The sequence below is a fragment of the Streptopelia decaocto genome (assembly GCF_964273445.1).
Source record: "Streptopelia decaocto genome assembly, chromosome: 4".
Lineage (NCBI taxonomy): Eukaryota > Metazoa > Chordata > Aves > Columbiformes > Columbidae > Streptopelia > Streptopelia decaocto.
In genome coordinates this window covers 1245023-1263238 of record NC_138658.1, presented here as the reverse complement: position 1 = coordinate 1263238, position 18216 = coordinate 1245023, and the positions used below count along the sequence as shown (strand labels likewise).

The 18216-nt window shown below is 49.5% G+C and overlaps 1 protein-coding gene and 1 long non-coding RNA gene across 2 annotated transcripts; both read left to right on the top strand.

Moving 5' to 3' along the window:
• Positions 1-466: 466 nt before the first annotated feature.
• LOC309438806 lies at positions 467-2624 on the top strand. Its single transcript, XR_014183866.1, has 3 exons — positions 467-655; positions 1969-2063; positions 2535-2624. It is a non-coding gene; the product is annotated as an uncharacterized lncRNA (long non-coding RNA).
• Positions 2625-5935: 3311 nt separating this feature from the next.
• Positions 5936-18216, top strand: CDKL2 (cyclin dependent kinase like 2). The gene is made up of 13 exons (XM_082050649.1): positions 5936-6236; positions 10050-10244; positions 11004-11182; positions 11780-11892; positions 12115-12254; positions 12956-13044; positions 13526-13652; positions 14407-14669; positions 14988-15078; positions 15822-15933; positions 16055-16161; positions 16605-16698; positions 18101-18216. The coding sequence occupies exons 1-12, from the start codon at positions 6069-6071 to the stop codon at positions 16659-16661; spliced, it is 1641 nt and encodes a 546-aa protein (XP_081906775.1). The 5' UTR covers positions 5936-6068; the 3' UTR covers positions 16662-16698; positions 18101-18216.

Genomic DNA, 18216 nt, shown 5'->3' with positions numbered 1-18216 from the left:
AATAAGAGGTGAGCTCCCACGCAGCCCCCGCGCGCTCGGCGGGGCCAGAAGGGCCGAGTGCCGGAGCGGGAAGGTTGTGCCGATGAGCCGATAGAGCCGGTGATAGGATATCGGAGGAGAGCCGGTCACAGTCAGCAGAGGCGCGGCTTGGCCCTGCCGAGCAAACATTCCTGCTGGGCAGGGAATCAATGAACCCGCCAGCTCCTCCTTCCTTCCAAAAAGGAAAACTTGGATGTTCCAAAGCCCAACCTGCCTGGGAAAGGTGGGGAGGGCTTTGGGTTCTGCTTTTAGGGGGAGGGGAGGAGTAAGTTTGGGGTGTTCCCGTCCACTGTAGGTGGAAAGTCAAGGGAGGAAGAAAGCCAAGGTGGATGATGAGGAGCCTGATGGGTCCTGCTGATGTGTCTTCTCCGGGCGGCGAGCCCGGCGTGGGACATCCCGGCGTGGGACATCCCGGCGTGGGACATCCCGGCGTGGGACATCCCGGCGTGGGACATCCCGGCGTGGGACATCCCGGCGTGGGACATCCCGGCGTGGGACGCCCCAACCCGGCGAGACGGAGCAGGTGGGGAGAAGGAGCAGCACCCCCGTTCCTGCCCGCGGTGCCGGGTCATGTCCGGTGCACGTCAGCGAGGACCCAACACCCACACAGCTCCGGGTATTTACAGCTGGGGTTTATGTGCAAAAATTGGGGAGGTGCCAAGTGAGGAGAGAGAAACGCTGGTAAAGACCTTGAAAGCAGCTCTTATCTTTTCTGGGTGAGGTTGGTCGGCCATGGTTTCGGTGACATGGGGCAGCTGGGGCTTTCTGGACACCCTCTTGGGTGATGTTGCTAGCAGGCTACCAGCAAATGGAACACGTAGGGTTAGGAATTCCTTCTGCATCAATCCCGGGAGGCTGAGGAACAAGGATGCTGGGACAAAGGGGGCTGGTTGGGCAGGAACGTGGAGGCACGGAGGACACAGATGTGGCGGAAGGACCTGTGCCAGGACTACCCATGGCATTCTGGAGTCAAAATTCGATAGGTGTCTTACGGGAGAGGGAATGGGTGCCTGGGGACCCACGTGTTGGAAGGAAGATGTCGGGAGCACCTTCAGCTTCAGGGTCTGACTGCTTGGCTTCTGCCAAATTAAATCAAATAGAGGAGGAGGTGGGCGAGGAGCTGGCGAGCTGCCTGCAGCCCCGGTGCGGTGAAATCCCGATGGATTCTCACCAGGAGAGCTTGAAAGGAGCTTGGGACAGGGAGACACGTTGCTCCTGAAGGAGCAGGGTCACACCAGAGCCTCCATCGCCCATGGCCAGGAGCAGGACTCCCCAGGGCGGCGCAGTCACCGCAATCAGGTGCGATCTTGCTAGTTTCTGGTTTGTTTCTCTGGTTACTTTACATTTTCCCTATTAAAAATGCTAATTCCAGCAGAGCTGCCTGAAAGAGCAGCTGTTTGCAAACAGATCTGGGTGTCAGAAAAACGCCTTTAATCAAAAGTGGGTCCCTTGAGCTTTTAGAGTGTTATTTTTATAGAGACAGAAAGGAGGACACAAAGTTTGGGGCTTATTTTAGGTAAAGCGCCGTCTTCAGAAGGTACTTGATGTTGCTGCGATTGTGACAGTCTCTTTGAGCCAAACGGTGGGTTTTGTTTGGGAAAATAACCAGAGTTGGACATTGCGTGGATCCGGAGCGGGCGCTGGGGGCTGCGGGCATGGTCTGAGCTCTGCGGGGCTGCCGGGGACACCGACAGCGATTAATTAATCCCCATGTCTAAAACTGAAGCGGCTTCTAACATCAAAGACTCGTTGGCGCACAGGGAGGTGAAACACGTTTATTCCCTCTGGCTGAAAAGAGTTTGTGGTTTCTGTGGGCCGAATGCCGAGGGGTTTGTTAAACTGAGGACGCTCAGTGGGTGCAGCCCGTGAGCTGGATCCCTGCTCCCTGCGCTGCTTCCAGCCCTAAGTGGCTCAAATCTGCTTTTGCAGGGCTGGGTTTCCTTGTCACACTTGCTGCAAGAGGAAATTTCGAACGCTCTGTCCCAAAGGCACCCTTGAAAGCACCAGCTCTGCCGGGAAATCACGTAAGTGTGCTGAGAAATTTGCAGGTTTTATTTTTTAGTGGTCACTTCGCTGAGCATCTTACGGGCTGCAGTGCTCACGTGCTGTTCCCAAAGTCTGAACTGAAGCTGCGTTACCAACCCATGGCAAGAAGGGGTTTTGCTGCTGCTGTTCCAGCTGTTTGGAGGTAGAATTCTGACAGCTCAAACTTAGGGAAGCTGAGGAATCGTGGCAGTGGAACCTCGGAGCTGGAAATTCATAGGAAAACTCTGCGAGAGGTCTTATGAAACGTTCTACTGCTTGGATTCTTTTTTTCCCCTGGCAGTGATAGATGGGAGCTGGTTTTGTGAAAGAATAGGAGATGAGAGAAGCCAAAACAAGCAAAAAACAAAAAGCAGGGGGGAGGCGTGAAGGCGAAACAGGACTGTGGGGGCCCTACCACTTGTGTACAAGACAGTTAAGTTGAAAGCTGTAAATGTAAATGCAATTCACAGGGTGAATGACCCTTCAGAAAGCAAGGACGCGCTGCCGCGCTGTAAATCATCTACCGGGAGCGGGGGAACGCAAACCCGGGAGCACACGTGGAAACGCGGTGACTTTGAGAAGAGCCGCCACGCGTCCTGTCCCGCTCGCTGTGACACTCCAGCCACCGACAGCACCCCAGCCCTCAGCACCCGTGCTGCCGGAGGGACAGGTTCTCCCAAAACCCATGTACAAACATACCTAGATGTGCATGTGATGTGCTTCACACCAATAAATCACAGAAGAGGGTATTAAATGAAATAGTGGGGTTTGTGCTGATTTTCAGGGCTGCTTCAACCTGCTGCACACAGTAATGTTCAACTCAATCCTTATCCTGTTCTAAATAGGGGAGTGATTCATCTCTCTTTGTTCTAATTTTTTTCTGTTTCAGATGGAAGGAAAACTCCCAGTTTGGTCATCACAGAAGGACAATATGACCACATAAGCTTGGCCCTCAGAAGACAGAACTCTTTGTATTTTATTTAGCATAAATAGACGGATTCTGGTGTGTGACACTTGAAAGAACAAAATCAATGGAGTCACTGCAGCATCAACTGCCTTGAAATGACTTACAGCAGAACTGACTTGCCTTACAGGTCCCTGGTTTTGCTGGAGGTTATTTTAAAATCATTTTGCAGAGGTTGTTTTAAAGCAGGGACAAATGGATGAGGATGGTGATAAGGAAAAATAATTAGATAGAGCGGTGGTGGCCAGACACATTGTCTCCTTTCAAGAAGAAGGTTTATTTCCTGCTACAATGAAGTACGAATATCTCTACAAAGTGGGAATCATCTTCCTCTATCAAAATTACTTATGGCATTACCCAAGAGAAGGTCAGTGTGGGGGAAAGGGCTGAGGTTGACACACAGGATCACACATAGAACCCTGCTCCCTACAATAAAGTTTTTCTAAACCTAACACCTAATTTAACCTCTTTTCAGGTTTTGAATTGTCAATGCAGACTGCAATGTTTGTTTCCTATTTGCATAGGATGGTTTGGTCAAAGCAAAGATTGTTTTTGCAAGTGGGAATAAAGGTTATTTATGGTAAGCCGAGGCGGCAGCAGGGAGGGCTCTGAGTCTGCCGTGTATGGGGAAAATGGGAATAAGGGGAGAGAGACAAGGGAGTGACAGGCAGGGGAGGGGGTGGTATATTAGGTGACCGCGGGCTCTCCCCTCTCTGCTCCAGCCGTGCCCTCTGCTGGTGCCGGGGTCGCTGCGGGTCCCGGGCGGGAATGCGGCGGGAGCGCGGGGGCGGCACCGCCTGGGCGGGCGGGCGCTGGGACCCAGCGAGCCTCTGCCCCGAGTGGGCGGGGCGTTCCCCAGGCGCCTGAGCGGGCGGGGCCGAAGGAGGTTTGTCCCCTGACAGTCGCCGTTGTTTCTCCATTTGCTTCTTTTCCCGGGAAGAGACCGGCGGTGCCGGGTCACCGGGCGGCGGGAGCTCGGTGCGGAGGGGCCGAGTCTGCTCGCCCTAGGTGAGGAGGGGGATCGGCCCGGAGAGCGGCAGCAGCACCCGGGGAACCGGAGGGTGTCGGGGCGGAGGCGGGTGGGCAAGGGCAGCCGGTTCCCGGGCGGCTCCGCGGAGGAGCAGCCGCGGGGAGCCCTGCCGGGGGACGGAAACCAGCTCCCCCGGGCCCGGCAGAGCCCCCGCCGGGCAGACCCCGCACCGGGACCCGCTCCCGCGTCTGCGCGTCCGCCGGAGCGGCGCCCCCCGGCGGCCCGGGGGAGCTTTTGAAGCCTCGGGGGCCGCCACGTCACGTGACCGCGGGCTCAGCTGCCCCGCGCAGTGGCGCCGCCTGGCGGACACAGAGCGGCAGCGCGGGGGCAGCGCCACCCGGTGGTCGTTGGGGGGCACCGCAGCTCCCGGGGACACCGGCGGGGCCGAGCAGCCAGAGCCCGGCAGAACCGGAGCCTGTTGTCAGTAAAAAAGGGAGGAAAACCCCCTAAAACTCTTTATTTTTACGGTTCGTAAAAGGGTTCCCATCACTGGCACGCTAGTCCTGGTCCTCACCATCGATGCTGCCCGTGGAGGGACAGGTTCTCCCAAAACCAATATACAAACATACCTAGATATGCATTTGATGTGCTTCACACCGATAAATCACAGAAGAGGGTATTAAATGAAATAGGAGACACATTGAATGGTGTTTCTTGTGCTGATTTTCTGGGCAGCAGCTTCTTCAACCTGCCGCACTCATCTCCTTACCAAAAATGTGACAGGAACATTCAATTAACAGTGACCCAAGAAACTCAAAGGCAGAAAAAAATCGTGCAAGGACAACCAGTACTTTATTGTTTTTCATCAAATGTCACGTATTTTTCTCTTCCATCTTCCTTATATCTTCTTCCCCCTCCTCATGCTCTTCTTTGAGATGACAAAGAGATCACAGTTTCGAGGATTGTTGTCCAGTTGAACCTCAGATTTCAGTGCAAGACATGACAAGGTCACATACTGCTGTGACACACATCAGACAACTCTTAACACTGCTTCCCTAGGAAGAACAAATGGTTACAATGCTTAATGCCTCAGAAGGGCTTGCTGCCTTTGCTATTTTTGTTCCTGTAGCACCTACAGCTTTTTCGAAGCACCAAAACAGTTTTCCTGTCACCCCGAGAAGTAAATTAGTATATCTCTAAGACCCCTTGTCCTATCGCATCAGGCCCTGCTCAAAAGTCTGTCCCCATCTTTCTTACCGGCCCCTTTTAAGTACAGAAAGGCCACAATAAGGTGTCCCCGGAGCTTCTCTTGTCCAGCTGACCAGCCCAGCTCTCCCAGCCTGTGCTCCCAGCAGAGCTGGTCCAGCCTCGGGTCATTTTTTGTGGGAAGGAAAAAAAAAACTAAAATAATTCAAATTTCAAAGCATTTCATCACTGCCTGGCCAGGATTGTCAACACCACCACTCAGGGGCTGATGCACAAGCACACAAGGAATCAGAATCATTTCAGTTAGAAGAGACCCTCAGGATCATCAAGTCCAGAACCTGCCCCATGTCCTGAGAACCTCATGTCCGTCTGTCCAGCCCTCCAGGGATGGTGACCCCAGCACTGCCCTGGGCAGCCTGTTCAATGCCCCACAGCCCTTTGGGGAAGAAATTGTTCCTAAATCCAACCTCAGCCTCCCCTGGGCAACTTGAGCTGATAAGGTCTCCGCCCAGCTCCTGTTCTCCCGCTGCACCCCCGGGTCCCTCAGCCTGTCCTGACCCTCCGCGCCCCGCGTCGCGGCAGGACACGCCCCGCCTCCCCCACGGCCCTCCGCATTTCCTCCGCTTCCGGGAAACAGCTGCTGGTTTGCCGGTCGCCTCCCGGTCGGCTCCGCTGCCGCCGTTCCCCCCTCACGCCCCCCCGCCCGGGGCGGCCGCTCCACGAGCCGGGCGCGCGGCGGCGGCTGCGCGCGAGCGCGGGCGGTTGCCCTGGTGACGGCGCGCGGCGGGCTCGCGCCCGTCACCGTCACCGCCGCGAGGCCTCGGGGACGTCAACCCGCCCGCAGCAGAGGAGGCTCCTCCGGCCATGGAGAAGTACCAGGTGCTGGGCCTGGTCGGGGAAGGCAGCTACGGGGTGGTGACCAAGTGCCGGAACAAGGAGAGCGGGCAGATCGTGGCCGTGAAGAAGTTCCTGGAGAGCGAGGAGGACGCGGCGGTGAGGAAGATCGCGGCCAGGGAGGTCAAGCTGCTCAAGGTGAGCGGGAGGCCTGCGGGCAGCGGGCCTGCGTTTCCAATTAAATTTGGAGCAAAACGATGGCTTTTTTTGGCTTTGTGCTTCAATTCGTGGCTCCTCGTAGGGCTGGCGGGTGTTTGTGTGGCGTCGCTGCCGTGAGCCGCTGCGTCCAGGTGCTTCTTGCAGACGTGACTTTTTTTATTTCGAAGCTCCTCTTAGTTGATTGCTGTAGCAATAACTGCTGCAGGCCAGGGGAATCATAGAATTGTTTGGGTTGGGAGAGACCTTCAGGATCATAGAATCATTTCATTTGGAAGAGATCCTCAGAATCATGGAGTCCAACCATAACTGAACACTGGCGCTAACCTGTGCACCTCAGAACCTCATCTAAACACCTTTTAAACCCCTCCAGGATGACACAGCCCGACCAGGGTGTTCCCTGGGGTGCAGATCCAGCCTCTCCCCTGCTCCGGGTGCCTCTTCAGGGCGTATTTTGGGTCCTGGTCAGATGTTTCAATATCTTCAATAAGACAAATGTCTCCTTCAAGCAGAACAGCACCCTTCGTGTCTGTGATGTGTGTTCCTTGTGGTAAAGGTGACAGTTGTCGAGAACCAAGGGGTGTGGGTGCGATCTACCTGCAGGGAATCGATGGTTCTCAGCAGGAAACCCCCTCTTGAGACTCCGTAATAGCCCTCTAAGGAGTGGTGTTTGTCTGCTCAGGCTGCAGGAGGGGTGTAAATTTGAAACGTTGGGTCAGTTTTGAAAGGTGCTTTAATTTCAGTTGCATCTGACTGTGGCTTACCAAGTATAAATAAAGTTCAAACCAAGAGAGACATGATCAGGTCTTGTTTGTATTTCCACGAGCAGCCAAGCCACGCTAGATTCGGTTCGTCTTTGAGCTGTAGCTGTGCAGAGCGGTTTTTCAGTGTCCGGGCACTGTGCTGGATTTGCTGGAGCTATGGATGTTTATGTGCCCGGTATTCTGCAAGGAAAGGTAAAAGGGAGCCACAGGTTTCCATTACCTCCGGGTGGTAACTGTGCCCTCCTGTGTTGTGTCCCAAATAACAGTACCATACTGCTGTCGATTTGCTGAAAAAAACAGATGAATGTTGAACTTGTAAAACCCGCAAGTGAGCGGTGACCTGGATGTGTGACAGTGTGTCTAACGGGGCTGGGTGCCGGCGTTACCTGATACGGAAAGCTGCTTCTAGGAACTTTTTATTTTGTTTTATTAGTGGCACTTTCCTGGCAGGCTTGTACTGCAGGCAAGAGGCTGGAGGAGGACAGGTAACAAATTCCCCAAGCTTTATCAGTCAGCAGCTGCTGCTCTGTCCCTTTTGCTATTTGAGTGTCTGCTTTCCCTGGTATCCGTTGTGGATGCTTTATACTCACCTAAACGTCCACTCCTACTTCAGTCAGCGTCCCATCAGCAGCGTTATGTGGTGTAGCACCCTTGTGTGGGTTGGTTTATTAAAGATGCTTCCCTTCATGGGCCATAGATACTCTGGGAAAATACTCAGGTGCTTATGATAAAGAGGGTTTTGTGTGTTTGCTTTTCAGTGTTTTGTCATTGGGCTTTCTCTCTCGCCTTTGTTCTTCATCCAGAAGGTTTTGCAAGTTCCTGAACTGTTTCACTGCCAGGTTTTTCTGCTGCGTTTCTTTGTAAACAGGGTGACAAGGATGCAGGGTGGCATTCTGTGGCAGGCCATATATCCGTCATTCTGCTTACTTGTTTTGAGCACGTTCAGCCCCTGTGTTTGCCATCATCGCCTCCAGCAGCAGTAGCAGCATTTTCCTCCTTCCCATGTCCCATGGGTGCCTGTCCCTGTATGCAGAGGCACACGTGGTGGTTTTAAGTGCTCTGTCTGGTGAAGAAATTAAGGAAAGTCTAATTACAGGTGGAGTGCATCTAGGCTTTTCTGATCTGGAGTGTTCTGGAGTGGGAATATGTGCAAGCCTACCCGCTCTCTTCACAAATCTGCCAGACTGCAGTCCCTGTGCTGAGAAGGAAAAAAACCTGATCTCTGCCATCACTGCAAGAGCTACAGACCATGAGAGTTAATAGAGATGTAGGTGCTGGAGCTCGAGATGCAGCCTGTTTTAAAGCAGGTCTCTGTTAGTCTGGATCATACCTTATCCGTTGGCAAGGCTCGCTTAGTTACCGAGTCAAAGCACGTACCACCTGCCGGGTCTGTTGGGAATTAACTTGTTTTCTTGGGTAAATGGGAACTTAGCAATGGGAACATTTCCATAAATAGCTCAATAACTGTGGCCTCTCACCGTGAAAGTAAATACCTGGAGATGTAATCTTTTTGTAGTTTCTTCCCTCGCATACTCCTGTGAACCTGATTTTGTTGTTGTTGTTTCTTTTTTTTGATTCCTGCTCTTGAGTCTGGGCTGACATTTAATCTTGGCTGAAAATTGCAAAAGTTCCCTGCCAGGCTCTGGGCTAATAACCAACTTCCATCGTAGGGTGGGCTGTTCTGCGGTGTGTGGTAAACCGGTGTTGCAAATGTGCAACGGATCGGAGGTGGATCCTTGTCTGGTCAGAATGTATCACACAATAACTAGAAAATACAACTGCTTTTTAAAAAAATTCTTTTTCATCTAAATTGCAATCTTTTCCTCTAAACTATCTTCAGCTTTCCCTTTGCATAATAGTAAAAACAAACAAACAAACAGAAAAAACCCTTCAGATCCTTGGCTTGTCACTTTTTGCTCTGAATCCACTAGGCACAGTTTAATAGAAGCTGTTCAATCAATAACGGAATATTTTAGGTAAGAATGATGAGCTTGCCTTTTATCCATTCAATGTGCTTGTAATTGTGGTACATGTTCGTTATTGTGTGTATAAGCTAGCAGTGCCGACAGAAATGCTTTGAGTATTTCAGGAGCCTAGCAGGGAAGCCTCCTAACAGCTTTTTCAGAAAAATTAAGATACAGATGCTGAGTAGTTGGCAGCTGGATAGAACACAGGTATTGCACATGCCTTTGGTTTTCTTTTCAATGGGCACGTAAGAGATTTTTTTTTTTTTTTAAAGAGAAAGGAATGAAAGAGAGCAAGACTAAAACTTGCTGGAAATGTAGGAGAGAAGAGGTGAATCTGTTTTGGGTTTTTAGGAGAGTCAAAGTTTCCTTCAAGCACGGAGCACTGTGTTCAGGAACCCTTTGGATCCCGTCTGGAAGGGGCAGCTGGTGTTGCAGGAGCAGGCAGGGCAGCCTGGTGACACTTGGTCACCCTGGTGACAGCATCTCCAAGAGGAGCTTGTGTGTCGGAGCCTGAAAATTCAGGGCCTCTGGATTTTCCTTTCCCATGGCAAATCTGTGTTGGAGGTGCTGTCAGGGGCCTGCTCTCTCACGTGTAAACCATGTGCTGCTCTGGAAGTCGTCTTAACTTCCTCACGATTTGTCTCATGTGGAATACACGCTTGCTGTAAAGCTTGTGGAGATGGAGGCACAAGTTAGAGTCACCTCTCTGTGAGGAGAGTGTTGTGAGAAGCAGGATGTATGAGAATTTCCAACAACACAACAGTGTATTTTGAGCATCCCCGTTAAGAAGAAATGTTCATAGTCAGTATTTTCAGGTTTAAAAACAGGTGTCTGCATGTATCAGGTGGTGAAATCCTCCAAGTTATGTTGAAAAAAAAAAAACAAACAAAAGGCAAAATAAAACATATCCTAAAACATCAGTGAGCTAGTCTTAAAAACCAACAAATGTGGGTACCACAGCATTCCAGGGCAGTGCACCGGCTGGGCTGCAGGTAAGTGTCTGCTCTTCGTTTACCCATTAAATGCTGTCAGGCTCTCACAAAATATTTCCTGTTTTATAACAGCAACTGAGGCACGAAAATCTCGTGAACCTGCTGGAAGTGTGTAAGAAGAAGAAACGGTGGTATCTGGTGTTTGAATTTGTGGATCACACGGTGCTGGACGACCTCGAGGCGTTCCCAAACGGCCTGGACTACAGCAGGGTTCGGAAATACTTATTTCAGATTATAAGAGGAATAGCGTTTTGTCACAGTCATAACGTAAGTACACACGAGAAGCCGGCTCTGCACTTATCCTTGAATGAACAGATACAGAACCGTATTTTTTTAATATCTGTTAAAGCTTGAGGAATTAAGCTTTGGCATGAAAGGAAGAGGCATCTCGATGGAGGCTGGCTCATCTTGTAGTGGGATATAGTCGCTCTTCAAAAGTTTGCTTCTGCTAGCATCTATATAAACATGCAGCCTTGCTTTTCTCCCTTTTGTACTTTGAGGGGTTTGTTTGTAGCCAATTCCTAACAGTTTTGCCACTTTAATCGTAGTCATGTAACTGTGTGTAAACACACATGCATTTATTTATTTATATGTTGGGGACACTGTCTGTCTTATGAGTTCCTAAAATACTCTTCACATTTAACTGCAGGACATGCCCACGGCCCTTGCAATACTTACAGCTTTTAAACTGGTGGTTGAGACCAATTTTCCTAAACATAATAAATTGAGCCTGTTAAAATACCTATAGTAAATACACCTGCAGAACATATGCAGAGCGATATATAAAATTAACACTTCTGCGTGCAAAAAAATTAGAGGTTCTGTGTTCACCTATGCACTTGGGTTAGCGCTTGTTTGCTGCCTGTGTGCACGTCGCTGTGTTTTACAGAGTCCGTGTGTTTGCCATGCCTGCAAAAATATAATTTTCTACTTGGATGTAAGCAAGTGATTATTTTTGGTGAGCCACTGAATTTACTATGTAGAAATGGGAAATCTGTTTGTCTCGACTTGCTTTTCTCTCTGCAGATAATCCATCGGGATATTAAGCCAGAGAACATACTCGTCTCCCAGTCGGGAGTCGTAAAGCTCTGTGACTTCGGCTTTGCCCGCACGTTAGCAGCTTCTGGGGAAGCTTACACTGAGTACGTGGCCACCCGCTGGTACAGAGCTCCGGAGCTGCTGGTGGGAGACATCAAATACGGCAAGTAAGAGACTCACAGAAGGGCTGCGGGGAGTTTGGGGGACGATGCTCTGGTTTTCTGGGGGAGGGAGTACTCTTTGCTTGGCAATCAGGTTAAAGAGATGTTGTTCAGCATCATGGGATGAATGAGATTTTTTTTTTTCTTACTGGGATCCCAAGTGCCACAAAACCAGGTCAGAATTTAAACTGTGCCATTCGTGGGTCTGTTCATACAACTGTGCAGGTTTATGTACGTCCCTGTGTTACTTCATGTTCATTTTCAGTAAATGTACCTGGAGAGCAGGTGCCTGCAGAAAGAAGGGCTGCTTACTTTTGTCTTTCTCGAGGGCAAGATTCTACTAATGCCTTACATTGGATTATTATTTTTTTTAAAGCATTGGGGTTTGGAACCTGATCTTAAATCTGCTAGTGTTTGTCTGCTTCAGGAGCTAAATACCTGCCATTCATCAGTGCACTTGTAAGCTTGGAAAACTTGCTGTTTATGGGGCAAAATCCGCCCTCAAGGCTTGTAACCTTGGACTGGGCTGGCTCAGCCTCTAGTTCAAAGAGACAAATGAAGCCGTGCTGAGCTGGAGTGTTGTGGTTTCGTTGTTTGTCCCAGGGCCGTGGACGTGTGGGCTATCGGCTCTCTGATCACAGAAATGCTCACGGGAGAGCCCCTGTTCCCTGGAGATTCAGACATCGACCAGCTCTACCACATCACCAAGTGCCTGGGTAAGAACAGCCCGTCAGGCTTCTAGTCCCCGCTTACTAATGAAGGGGTCAAATCGGTTTTGATGGGGGGCTAGGGAGAAGGAGGATGTGGGGAGAAAGACTCTGGTGTGTGCACAACTGTTTCTGAGGGCGTGTGCTTTTAGCACCTTTCACAAAGGAAAGGCTACGAGCAGGACTGTGCGGTAGTTTTTCCATGTGGATGCTTTGTTTGTGTAATTCCAGGTAACTTAATTCCAAGACACCAAGAGTTATTCTATAAAAATCCCCTCTTTGCTGGCATGAGGTTGCCTGAAGTGAAGGAGGCCGAGTCGCTGGACAAACGCTATCCCAAGCTCCCTGCTGCCGTGCTAGAGTTAGCCAAGGTAATTTGCCCCTCGTCTGCTACTGAAGTGGACGCTTTGTAGATAATACACAGCCCCATACTTTTTACTTGCTAGCAGAGCTGCGTATGTGGTGTTTTCTGCCAACCGTCTCCATCTGCTGATGGAGGCACACAAGCAGATAGGTCTGGGTGGGACGGCATCCAAACGTGTCCCTTACGCTGGGTGCTGTGTGTCCGCCATGTGTGGGAGTTGGGAAGCTTCCACATTTGTAATAGATTCTGAAGAATCCTTCCAGGGAGTGTCTGTTGCGCTTTCACGCAGTAGTGAGAGCACCGGTATGCTGGGGAACTAAAACACCCACTTGGTTGTGTTTGAAATGCCTAAAGATCGAAACAGATCCTAACATTTTAGCCAAACCTGAAAACAAGGGAGCTTTCCTGAGGGTGGAATGATCTATTTGTCTGACAGGTATTCCCCATGTGAAGAGGCTTTGTGAGCATTAATTATTAGAATGAACAAACTTTTGAGGGGACTGTTTGTCTCTTGAGCTCATCTCAATGCAACAGGCCCTAGAAGGGGGAGGTTTTTGGCTTTTTTTTCTTGGCTTCATTCAGAAATACTAACCCCTTTGTTTCTAATATATTTGCCTTCTTTTTTTTTCTTGACTCCATTCGGAAATCCTGAAGCCGTTGTTTCTTTTCTAATGCATTTGCATTCTGATGTTTACATTGATTTGACAGAACTGTTTGCAGATTGATCCTGACAAAAGGCCGTCCTGTGCTGAACTCTTGCAGTGCGATTTCTTTCACAAGGATGGATTTGCTGAGAGGTAAACAGTTTATTTCTTGCTCAGAGCAGGTTAATATTAGAAGGAAGTTGAGCAGTTGTGTTTGAAGAGGGCACGCTGGGTTTGCAGAGCTGTCTTGGGTTTGTTTGATTTTAGCCTTCGTGGAAATGGGAGAACAGTTGAAGGGGAACACATTGCCTCATTAACTTGCCATGACGTTCATTCGTCAGTGTGTGCACCCAGTGCCACGCCGTATTGGGTAGTACAGTTTATGGCTGTATTCTCTCTCTGTATCTGTGCCAGACTGGGATACAAACACCTTTAGTGCTGTGATGTGAAAAATGTGTCCTTGTAAGACTTTATTTATTTTAATGGATGCATTATATTTGGCTTCTCATTACTTAAACAGGCATGGTTGGTTTGATTACTTCAGTCTATAGGAGCCCGGACTGAACACCAACTGATGGTGATATTGAGATTAACAGAAGCCCCTCTTTTTTTATTTCCATTCTGTGGAATGTAGATTTGCACAGGAGCTTAAATTAAAGATTCAGAAGGATGCCAGAGACCATCAATTACAAAAAAAGTCAAAAATCAGCAAAAGGGACAAAGATGATGCCTTAGAAGAAAGAAAAATGCTTGATGTCCAGGTTGGTCAATCTTTGTTTTCCAAACTTGTATTTTTAATATTTTTTTCATGTTTTAAAATCACTGTATAAGTAAGTGCAGGAGTTTAAGTGGGGTTTTGGTTGAAGGCAGGGCCTGAGGCCCGTGACCGCGCAGCGGTGATGCTCAGCGCGGTACAGCGGGCAGGCTGCCGTGTGGAATGCAAGTTCTCTGTCTTTTAGCTGCTACAAGGTTGCTCTAGTGCTTGGCTCCACAGGCTGCATGTGGCTGTTTGGCCGGTCCCTTGCCAATAAACTACATCGTGGTGCAGTTCTGGGTAAAAAAGGAGCTGAAAGGAGAATCAATTAGAAAGCGTAAGTCAGTCATGCCAGACAAGCAAAACATCCTTATATGCTGCTGCTTACCTGCGTTAAAGCCCTGTCTCCAAAATTGCGTGGTTTGCTTTCAGTCAGATACAAAGGACTGGAGGCTTCGGAGTGACGTGAGGTCACACTGAGCTCAGTTCGTGTTTCATTTTTTCAGAAGTGACAGGGTTAGAGCTGTTCCTCCTCCCTCACTGCCAATCCCATTCTGAGGTGACTTACAGAGGTGCAGGAACCTTGGCAAGCCTCCTCCTGTTTGACAGAAAACAGAGGGTTTTCCCCTAAAACCAATTCCATCTCCATCAGATCCTTGCACAATCATGTAGGCTTTTAACTTTTTTTCCTGCATGTGCTGCTCTAAGCTGGTTTGCAAACGTGACTGCAAGACAAAGATGATGCTTATCTTCCTGAACAGGATTTCAGCATTGACCCAAAGAGCAGAGACGCTAAGCTGTTCAAAGCAAAACGCTCTAAAGCTGACGCAGAAAAAGCGGATCGATCCTCCAACCTGAGCTCCTTCTATGACAGCCCAATCAACCCCTTTAAAATCAGCCCTCAAACCAGCCTAAAAGATTCCAGCGGCAGCTTGGACTACGCCAAGAACACCGGAGTAGTTATTCCTCCCATCAACCAGAACCTCTCTCCCACTATGGCTGGGATGGGAAACCATAATTACAGGTATGGGAGCAGAGACAGAAGAGCTTTTGTCCATCGTCCCTGTTGCTGGAGAGCGGGAGTGTCCTGAGAAGCGTGCAGGGTGACGATGTGGGAGCACGAGGTGTGGGTTTGGGAGAGGATGCAGCCAGGAGCAGCTCTCAGGTGGAGGGTTGTACGCGGGTCAAACTTGTCTGTTGACTGCGCTCACGAGGGTGTTCTCCTCATCAGCCGCCTTTCTCGGCATTTAATGACGGTGTCTCTGGGCGTCTTGTGTTTGTTGTTTTTATACTAACCATGTAACCCCAGATAATGCAAAGTTTGGGGCATTTCTGATTACAGAATTGATGAAAAGAGTAAAAAATACTTGAACCCATTTCTAAAGCAACGGAAGCGTTCTCCAGCAGGCCGTTACAGCGTCAGCCTCACACCGGTAAGTCATCAGCCTTTACCTTGTGGCAAAGCGAAATAAATTCCTAGCTGAAGTGTGTGTTTTATTGTCAAGAATCCCACCTGTCGCAGCCTTCGCTATAACTCCCAACTAGAAATATTATTTCTTTGAGCCTTTTTTTCCTACAGGTGTGTTGTCTGTTATTCTTTGTTAATATTTATCTTGTGTGAAACATAGTTTGCGTCAAAGGACAATTTGAAACGGGGAGCAGCCCAACACAGGAGCCCGTGAGATGTGGAATATGTCGGTGGCTGCCTGCCTGGCCAGGAGAAGTAGATAAATGTGTGCTGTGCTACTGATGCAGAATATAGGATTTGGATTTAACGCTTATTTAGTCATGTCATAAATGCATTTATAATTTTTACAAAGTGAAGTGCTGAGCAATCCACGCACTCAGCACCCAGACAATATTCTTTCCACGCCAGCAGCAACATTTGCCTTTTGACCTGGAACTAACCCGAGCCATTCTGCAACGGTTGTTTTGTCTCTTTGTAACCAGTCTCGCTTAGGTGGTTGTGGGGTTTTGCTGTGGCTCTTCTGTCGTTTCCAGTGTATAATGACACTTGAGCGGAACAGATTCCTTTAAACACATTAGAGTATTTTCTTTTTCTCTTGTACAAGTTCCAGCTGCAGTGGAACATTGCTGTGTTCATGCTTTTTTAAGCTTAAAAATAGCTTTGTTTTCCCGTATGTTCATGAGCTGGTACTTATGCTTTCGATTCCAGGTTACTAATGAAAAAAACATCCTTCAAGCAAATGGGAAAAAATGGGAATTCTCCAAGACAGACGTGCGTTTGCCGGAACTAAATCATCTCCCTGAACTGAGAGGAGCGGAAGGTACGAACCTGCCCATCCTCTGAATAAAACCTGCATCCTAAATCAGCGTCGGGCAGCAGCGTGCATTCCAGTTGTCAGCCCGTGCTTCCTTCACGCAGTATGCATTGCTTGTGTTTTGCAGCGTGGCATCCCAGATTTCTGAAAAAGGAAAATAAACTGGTTTCAGAGTCCCGCGTCCCTTCTCTTGCTGCTATTGACCTCCATAACCCAAGTCGAGCTTCACAGCAGGTAACAAAAGCAGTAATAAAACCGTTTGTGCTGCTTTCTATTTATTTGGTTGGGGATTTTCCAAACAGTGCAACCCACAAGTTTCCAGTGTGGCTCGAGAGAGAGCAGAGGGAGGAAGTGTCAGAGAGGGAGAGAATGGGCAACTTGGCAACTCTAGGAAAGATGAATTCCTCGGTAACGCAGAGATGCCATTTGGGACTCGTGGAGTTCACAGGCAGCCACCTCGACCACCTTCTCAACTCGCCCACTGAGATTGGGCAGGTTGTGTTGGGGGAGGGAAGGAGCATTTTGAAAGTCTGATTTGATCCAAGGACAGGTTGGTTTTCAGTTGGGTGCTGACATCGTGTATGTCCCTACGAGGCGGTTTCTGACTGCTCTCTATCTATACTGCACTTGGAAATGGACCCCTTCATTTTTAATGCTTTTTCCTTGCTGATTACCAGCTGTCGGGGCCTTTGCCTGATGCATCCGAATCCAGCTTCCCCAGAGTGGAGCACTAGCCTTACGGAGAAGGGAGATTGTGCCTGTCTGCCAAAGGTAGGCTTTAATTTCTGCAGCGTGGCTTCCAAACGGATCATTTAATGAACATTTATCTATTTGGGAAGGGCAGTGGGGAAAATACCTGCACATCTCACGTTTAGCGCTGGGATACGTAGGAGCACGGATCTTTAGCGATACTGGAGCTGGCTGTGGTAGGTGCTGGGCATTGGCGCTGGAAATGAATCAGCTCATGAAATCGGGGGCTGAGGAAGCTGATGCAGCATGACGCAGGGGAAACTGGCTGCCTGCACGCGAGGTGTGGGGAAAAATGGGTTGTGTGCACAGCACGGTGAAGTGCCTCACAAAAACCAGACTTGGAGAAAGGAAGAAAGGTGTTTTGGGGGGATTGTCAGGCTTAACGTTAGGGAAAATTTTTAGTAACTATGTCATGCAATCTAAAGTTATTTAACGTAGCTGCTGTTACCTCAGTGCTCTCCAAGCAAGAGGGAGGACTGGGGGAGAGAAGGAGGCTTAGGAAAAGTCCTGGCTGTGCACTAGATTTGCAGTCCTGAGATTGAAATACTACATTTGAACTCTGCCACTTTGCACTTTTGCTTAGCACTGCATTTTACCATTCTGGATTGTTTTAAGCCGAGACTTTTAGCAGTCTTTTTGCATTTTGCCCACTGAAAGACATGCAGTTCTCCAAGTCATTTTGTCTGAAAAACTCATGGGAAAAAACATGGTGTGGTTTTGTCTGTCGTTTTGCTTTTTTTCTGTTGGGGTACTGTTACCTTTGGCTGCTCAGCGTGTTCCGGGGCGCCTGCCGCACGTCTTGGAGCTGCTCGCATCCTGCGGAAAGCGAGAACTGCGGCGCTTAGGCGCAGGTTTTGGCTCCCTGGGGCTGGGCAGGACTGGGCCTTCGGAGGGAACACAAACAGGGGGTTCAGGAGGGAAAGGCCCCCAGGCACCGCAGTTTCCCTCCTCTGTGCCCTGGCTGGTGTTCTCGTGTTAGCTGCACATGGCCAGGAGTGTCACGGCAATACCGGGAACGCACAGGTGCAAACTGCCTCTCGGGGGGTTTGTTTAGGGCTCTGGTGGTTTGTTTTTGAGGAGAGGAAGCAACCGCTGACTCTGAAATCTCTGCCCGAGCACTGTATGTGCTCTTAATATATAGGAGTGTGTTTGGCACTTATATTCATGTGATGCGATGGCTTAACACTACTAGGAAAAAAGGAGAAAAATCCCTGGGATAGGAAGCGATCCTGCTAATGTGAGGGGAAAAAAACACCTTACTGAAGTTGTCTCATCTGTGAAGCACAGAGGTGTAAGTGCACGGCTTTAGCAAGGTAAGGGCTTGTAATAAATAGAAATAAAGGAAGCATATTATCAGGGAGGACCTCTGTGTTTTTGTTTCCCCGTCCCGTAACATGGTCCTGCTTTTCTCCTCTTGGCGCAGGTGGCTGAGCCGGTGGGAAGGACGCACCGGAACGTCCCGGTGCTGCCTGGGGCAGGTCTGTGCAGGCAGAGGAGGGTCCTGCCTCTGGGTACCCGTGTCTGGCGCTGCCACGGAGC

Coding starts and splice junctions, on each gene's coding strand:
- CDKL2 (XM_082050649.1), top strand. CDS start 6,069: ATGGAGAAGTACCAGGTGCTGGGCCTGGTCGGGGAAGGCAGCTACGGG. Junction 12,255..12,955: donor CCGTGCTAGAGTTAGCCAAG/GTAATTTGCCCC, acceptor TTGATTTGACAG/AACTGTTTGCAGATTGATCC. Junction 15,079..15,821: donor ACAGCGTCAGCCTCACACCG/GTAAGTCATCAG, acceptor TTTCGATTCCAG/GTTACTAATGAAAAAAACAT.